General features: G+C 44.9%; 2 protein-coding genes across 2 annotated transcripts in view; one reads left to right on the forward strand and one right to left on the reverse strand.

The window, feature by feature from the left end:
* The window catches only part of cmtm6 (CKLF-like MARVEL transmembrane domain containing 6), an 18,279-nt gene that overhangs the window by 4,790 nt on the left and 7,261 nt on the right, over positions 1–6,228 (reverse strand). Inside the window, exon 3 of the mRNA XM_020617422.1 lies at positions 4,022–4,198. Within this exon, the coding sequence (XP_020473078.1) occupies positions 4,022–4,198 (177 nt within the window). The remainder of the gene's footprint in view (positions 1–4,021; positions 4,199–6,228) is intronic.
* LOC109970091 (uncharacterized) lies at positions 651–2,899 on the forward strand. Its single transcript, XM_020617421.1, has 2 exons — positions 651–1,259; positions 2,361–2,899. The coding sequence occupies exons 1-2, from the start codon at positions 900–902 to the stop codon at positions 2,715–2,717; spliced, it is 717 nt and encodes a 238-aa protein (XP_020473077.1). The 5' UTR covers positions 651–899; the 3' UTR covers positions 2,718–2,899.

A 6,228-nucleotide genomic window follows, 5' to 3' on the forward strand; every position in this document is an offset into this window, starting at 1 on the left:
GCCGGCAATCGGGCGAAGGCAGGGTACACCCTGGACAGGTCGCCAATCCATTGCAGGTACTGAGTACATATACAGTAAAATAACATACTTTCCAGAAGGCCAGCAATTCACTAAAAATGTTTTTTATAGGTCTTATGATGTATTTTAATTTAATGAGATAGTGAATTGGTGGGTTTTTGTTAAATGTGAGCAAAATCATCACAATTAAAAGACCCAACAGCTTAAACTACTTCAGTCTGTGTGTACTGAATTTATATAATACGAGTTTCACTATTTGAGTTGAATTACTGAAATAAAGGGACTTTTCCACGATATTCTAATTTATTGTGATGCACCTGTATAAGGTAGTTAACATTAGCTCCACCTTTACCAGCTGCAACATTAAAGTGATGAACATAATAATGCAGCAGTCATTATAATCCAATAGTATCATAGATATTAATGTAAAATGGGGCATTTTGCAGAATGACTACTGGTACTTGGGAATTTCAAGTATGTTTGGTGCTGATACTTTTACTTTAATAGCATTTTGAACGCAGTACTTTTGCACTGTGGTATTTATACCTTCACTTTAGTAAAGGATCTAAGTATTTCTTGTACCACTGTAATTTAATGTTAAGTATACAGTGCACTGTATTATCACTGCCGTACTAATAAAAAAATATGTCGTATCCATTGTGAGCCACTCTCTAGTCCAGTAGGTGGCGGTAATGCACCTAGGCTACTTGCCAACTTCCATTAAATCCAATGAGGAAGAAACTGTTGCTAAGCTAACGTGTTGTATTCGCTGCATGGTTTGTGCTCAGCTACATTTAAAACGCTTTATTACACAGCCACCGGTCACGAATTAACAAGTTATTCTTTAGTCCTGTTGTATTTGCCCGTTCGGGTTTGTACCGATGCCGTGGAGGTGCTGTGTTCCAGGCTGTAAAGGCTACGACGAGGCCAAGTCGATGGGAGTAGTGTTCCACGGGTTACCGACCAGAGACCCGCAGCGCTGCAGAACATGGCTGAAAGCCATCCGAAACCCCAGGTTCGACGAAAACACTCCCATCTCCAAATACAGCGGCGTGAGAGTGTGCAGCCTGCACTTTAAAACAGAGGACTACGAGGAAGACATTAGAGCTAAGATAATGAATATTGCGCCCAAGCCGATGTTGAAGAGCGGCGCCGTGCCGTCAGTGTTCCCCGGAAGAGAGCATGGCGAGCCTCACGGTACGGTTGCATCTCCCCCGACGCCAAAGAGAACCAGGACACAGGTAAATGTTCATCAAAGCTGTCAAGTTAAAGGTTTTTTTTTATTCCCCTGCTAGCATCGTTAACATCACATTAAGGTTTTGTTAGGTATTTCTAGTCAGATACTTGTTGTATTAGGAATGTTTAGAGTAGACAGGATGTCTAGTTAGGCATTCTCATGAATGCTGCAGGTTGCTTATGGTCAAGGATAACTAGATAGAAAAGTTTGTCAGCAGACAGGATTAGTATGATGTGTATAACTGTAGCCATAGCCATAATATTTTCTTATGTTTAATGTCATGACATGTCACTAGAGGTCGTGTGAGAATGTTTTTAGCTACACACACACATTGATTTTCCTCATGTTTTGACTACTGCCATGGTCAGCTGCAAAGCTGGCACCGGAGACGTCACGGTTTGGCGTCTCTGTGTAGTATGGGGCTAGCCCAACCGAGGTGATAAATGTATAGGCCTGTTGGGTTCAGGGGTCTTTCATCTTTCAGCTGCCTGCGTGCATGTTGGAGGTGCAAGATACCTGAGCGTGTAATGTTAATTTTTACCTGTATTCATTGAATAAATCAGCACTGTTTTGAAGTTACTTGGACTGCCTCGTCTCTGAGTTGGCATGGTTAAAAGAACCGGAATCCTACAGTTTTTAATTCGAAACGTGACTTGTTTGGTAAAGGTTGAATAATACAGGGGCGGTTTGGGGGCCCCAGGCAAACTCGAGCATGAGGCCCCTTTTTTGGTGGCCAACTGTCACAAGAGAGGAGTTAAAAGTATCAGACACTGTAAAAATACTTTGTTACTGTGCACAAATGCCATCCAGAGACTAACAGCACAGGTGAATGTGGCGTACTCATTGTAATGTGTGCGAATCCAGAACCTGGTTTTTATTGGTCTGTGCTGCAGCCTCACTGTACACTTACTGCCACGAGTAGACCTGGTGCAGATTTGTCAACACATACAACAGTGATGAAATGAAATGGCCCACAGGCTCAACAGGTTTTTATATGTTCCACATTTAAAGCTACAGGCGGGTTAATGTGAACCTGCTCTGAATGACGCAAAGTACCACCGCTGTCCTGCAGTCTGTTTTGATATGTCTGTTGTTTTCTCCCCAGGCCATGTGTGGATCTGCAGGCAGCTCCTCTCAGTCACTACCAGCAGCTGGCTCAGAAGAAAGCTTCTGTGTCGTGGTGTCAGTCGACCCTCTGGATGATGGCAGCCTTCACTCAGAGCCAGGTTTCAGCTCAGTAGCAACTTCTGATGAGTCTGATGAAGACGTTGACGAGGACTGCACGATTGTTTACAACCGTAACCTGATGGAGTTGTTCAGAATGTGTCAGATGTGTGGGCAACCCATATCGGAGAAGAAGGTTCTCCACTCAGGAGCCCAGATGAGGGTGAAGTGGAGCTGTCACGGTGGGCACTCTGGTACGTGGAAGTCCTCGCCTCACCTGAGAGATGTGCTGCTGTAGCATCCATCTGCTGAGCAAGTGTTGAACTCATGGGGCCTGTTTACACTGAGCAGGAGGGGGTTACTGTCTGAAATGATGAGCCAGCAGCTGAAGGACATGTCAAACCACATCTCAGGTGACGGATGCTGTGATCCAGCAGTTCAACTGCCACTACACCTTTATGCTGGACTCCACAGAGGAAACTGTCCAGGTCAGTGGTTCACGGACATGAGAAATGATTTAATCAGGAAGATGGACTTCATCATCATCAATGTAACTCAAGTAAACAGTGCAGTAAAAAGTGAAAGGTGCTTCTTTGACCATCGTCATGGCAGGTAACCATCATCACAGTGTGACACCAGATAAAATGCAGTCGCTGTGTTGTCACATGTAAATTCTGATCAAACTGAAACAGTCCAGTCGAGAACCTACAGTGGTGTGAAAAAGTGTTTGCCCCCTTACTGATTTCTTATCTTTTTGCATGTTTGTCACACTGTAATGTTTCAGATCGTCAAACAAATTTATATATTAGTCAAAGATAACACAAGTAAACACATCATGCAGTTTTTAAATGAAGGTTTTTATTATTAAGGGAAAACAAAATCCAAAACTATATAGCCCTGTGTGAACAAGTGTTGGCCCCCCTGTCAGAACACTGGTTTATCGCCCCTGAGTTCAATTTCTCTAGCCACACCCAGGCCTGATTACTGCCACACCTGTTCGCAATCAAGAAATCACTTAAATAGGACCTGCCTGACAAAGTGAAGTAGACCAAAAGATCCTCAAAAGCTAGACATCATGCCGAGATCCAAAGAAATTCAAAAACAAATGAGAAAGACAATAATGGAGCTCTATCAGTCCGGAAGCACACAGTTGTCAACAGCATCACCGTGACACTGAATGAAACTTTTCTGAATGAATGAAAAGGTTCTGCAGCTTCTGGTTTCCAAGTGGGTTTATGGAGGTTTGTTCTGGAGGGACATCGGTGATGATATTATGCAAGAAATGTCAAATTTCTGGTTCCAGCTTCTAAATTAAGAGGATCTGCTGCTTTTTTGTTTTTGGGTCTTACAGTACTCTGGACTGGTGGAGCCAGTGATCAACCTTTGATCAGGTTTCCTCATTTCCTGTCTTTGTGTTATGCTAAGGGTTTGTACAACCTTTACTAATAACAGAATTAAAAATATTTTCTAAAATGTTGAAACATGTCTTTAATAAAGCTTGTATTGTGAGAGAGGACAAGAGACCTGGATTGGATGAAAAGTGGGGCTAACAGAAAGAGTTGTGACAGCCAGAGCGTACAGGAGACCAGAGTCGACTCTTACCAGACTGGGCCAGCAGGTGATGCCGACCTTGGTGTGCAGGGTGGTGGAGAGGAGGATGAGGAGCAGCAGGGTGAAGAGGAAGGCTGTGCAGCTGACAAACTCAAAGAAATAGAGAGCGGTGCAGCTCAGGCAGCTGCTGACCACCTCCTCCAGGATGAAGGCCACGAAGGACAGGACCTGAAGGAGGAAGACAACCGGTGCCATCACATGAAAAGGGCATCAGTGTTGGTATAACTGTGATATAAGCTCTGCAACTGATTATGTAAGAATCACAGAACACAAGGAAAAACCAGCAGCTCTGAGAAGCTGGAGCTACTGTTTTTACTGCAAGTGACAGTCACCTCCGCATGAACGTACAGTCAAGTGCCGGGTGCTGCAGAGCAACAGTGGTCAACATTACTAATATAGTGGAACATGTATTCCCAGTCTGAGTGGAGAGTAAACTCTCTGCAGGGTTTTATCAAAAGTGAAGTGCCTGTTGTGGTAGAACTGGTCTGACTGCTCAGCTCTGTGTGTGTGTGTGTGTGTGTGTGTGTGTGTGTGTGTGTGTGTGTGTGTGTGTTGAGTACTTCTCAAAACACCGTCCCGCCATGTGGGCGTCCCGGGTGGGTCTGACCACACTGATCTGAGTCAACAGGAAGAGAAAGGAGGATGCCAGACATTGCTGCGGGACAACCACCCCCACACAGGAAGCTTTAATGGTATGATCCACATCCAGCCCTCAGTGATGGAAACTAAGCACATTAAATAATGTACATAAATACTTCTGACCTCCACCTTATGCTCTTAAGTTTTCATTTTTTGATAACTTTGTACTTTATTTAAGCTTCTCACGTGACCTGCCACGTGTCAGAGGAAAGATCCTTTTCACTGCACAGACCCACACTGGCATACTCTCTTTGCATTCAGCTGCACCACACAGTAAATCCACAGTAAAACCAAAATCAGGAGCTGAACGAGGCTAAAGGGCTCCATGATTACTGTGTCATTTGAGGCATCATTAATGTAAAGCTCCAGACAAATAGAGCTTCACAGGCAGCACATAGTAAGGGTAGTTTCTGTTTCTCCCTCTCTGTGCTGTTATTTTGGTCATGTGGTGAACCAGACTCTGCTGTAATTACACCACTGGGTTTTACTCTAGGAATCTTCTGGGTGTCAGTGGGCTGAACATCTGCTCATAAAAAGTCTGGGTTGTCTTCAAAGACAGCCACAGAGCTAAACTCAGACCGCCTGATGTCAGAGTCTGCTCTGTACAAATCACATTACACTGCTGAGCTTCACCATTGCCTCTGCTCAGGGTCTGAACACACACCTGGGTTTGGACCTGTGACTTTCATCCTTTTCAAACACATCTACACAACATTTTGGAGTCAAAGACAAGACACACTCAGTATTTATCACATTACAAAGACGTGTGAGAAGCCTCCGGCTACTCATTAACACCTGACCGCCCAAAGAACCTGGCACGTCTGTGCTGAACCAGGAAGAGTCTTCGGTTGTTAAAAGAAACTACATCTTCTGTCACGCTCACACAGAGCAGGTCAGAGCTGCTGGGAAGTGAGCCAAGTTCTGCCGCCACGTAGGATGACCCGCCTGTCGCTCTTCTGACAGACAGATGAAAAAACAATGGTCCGAATCTGAGCAGCAGAGCTGGAGATATACTGGCCTTTAGGACAAAAACTGAACTGTGGGGCCTTGTACACACACAGGTGTGTGTCTCTACGCTCTGTCCAGTCAGCTCAGTTTGCCACAGGTGGACTCTGGTCAGGTTCAGGACACCTGTCAAACAGGATGTACCTCAGCACAGTGTGGAGCCACAGCAGAGGCTCTGGAGACGTCGGGATATGATGGATCTGTAGATTGCTTATGAATTTACAACGATTTCTAAAAGCATGTTTGCACTTTGTCATCAGGGGTTACTGAGTGTAGACTGATGGACAAAATGGCAGTTTGGTCCATTTTGAAATGAGATCCTCAACAGAGAAGTGTGCACACAGTGAAGGCTCTGACAACGTTGTGAAGTCACTGTAGGTAAAACACTGTTTACTTGCAGTGTTTACTCTGTCTCTGTCTCAGCCATGCTCAGACAACCAAGAAGAACTGATCAGTAAACTGTTTAATTCGCGGATTAACTGACCCCCCCTGACTCTATTGTGTCGGGGGGGGGGGCTGGGGGGGGGGCTGGGGTGGGGGTGGCCCGCCTTCCT

Source organism: Monopterus albus, unplaced genomic scaffold (assembly GCF_001952655.1).
Source record: "Monopterus albus unplaced genomic scaffold, M_albus_1.0 scaffold189.1, whole genome shotgun sequence".
In the NCBI taxonomy this organism is placed as follows: Eukaryota; Metazoa; Chordata; class Actinopteri; order Synbranchiformes; family Synbranchidae; genus Monopterus; species Monopterus albus.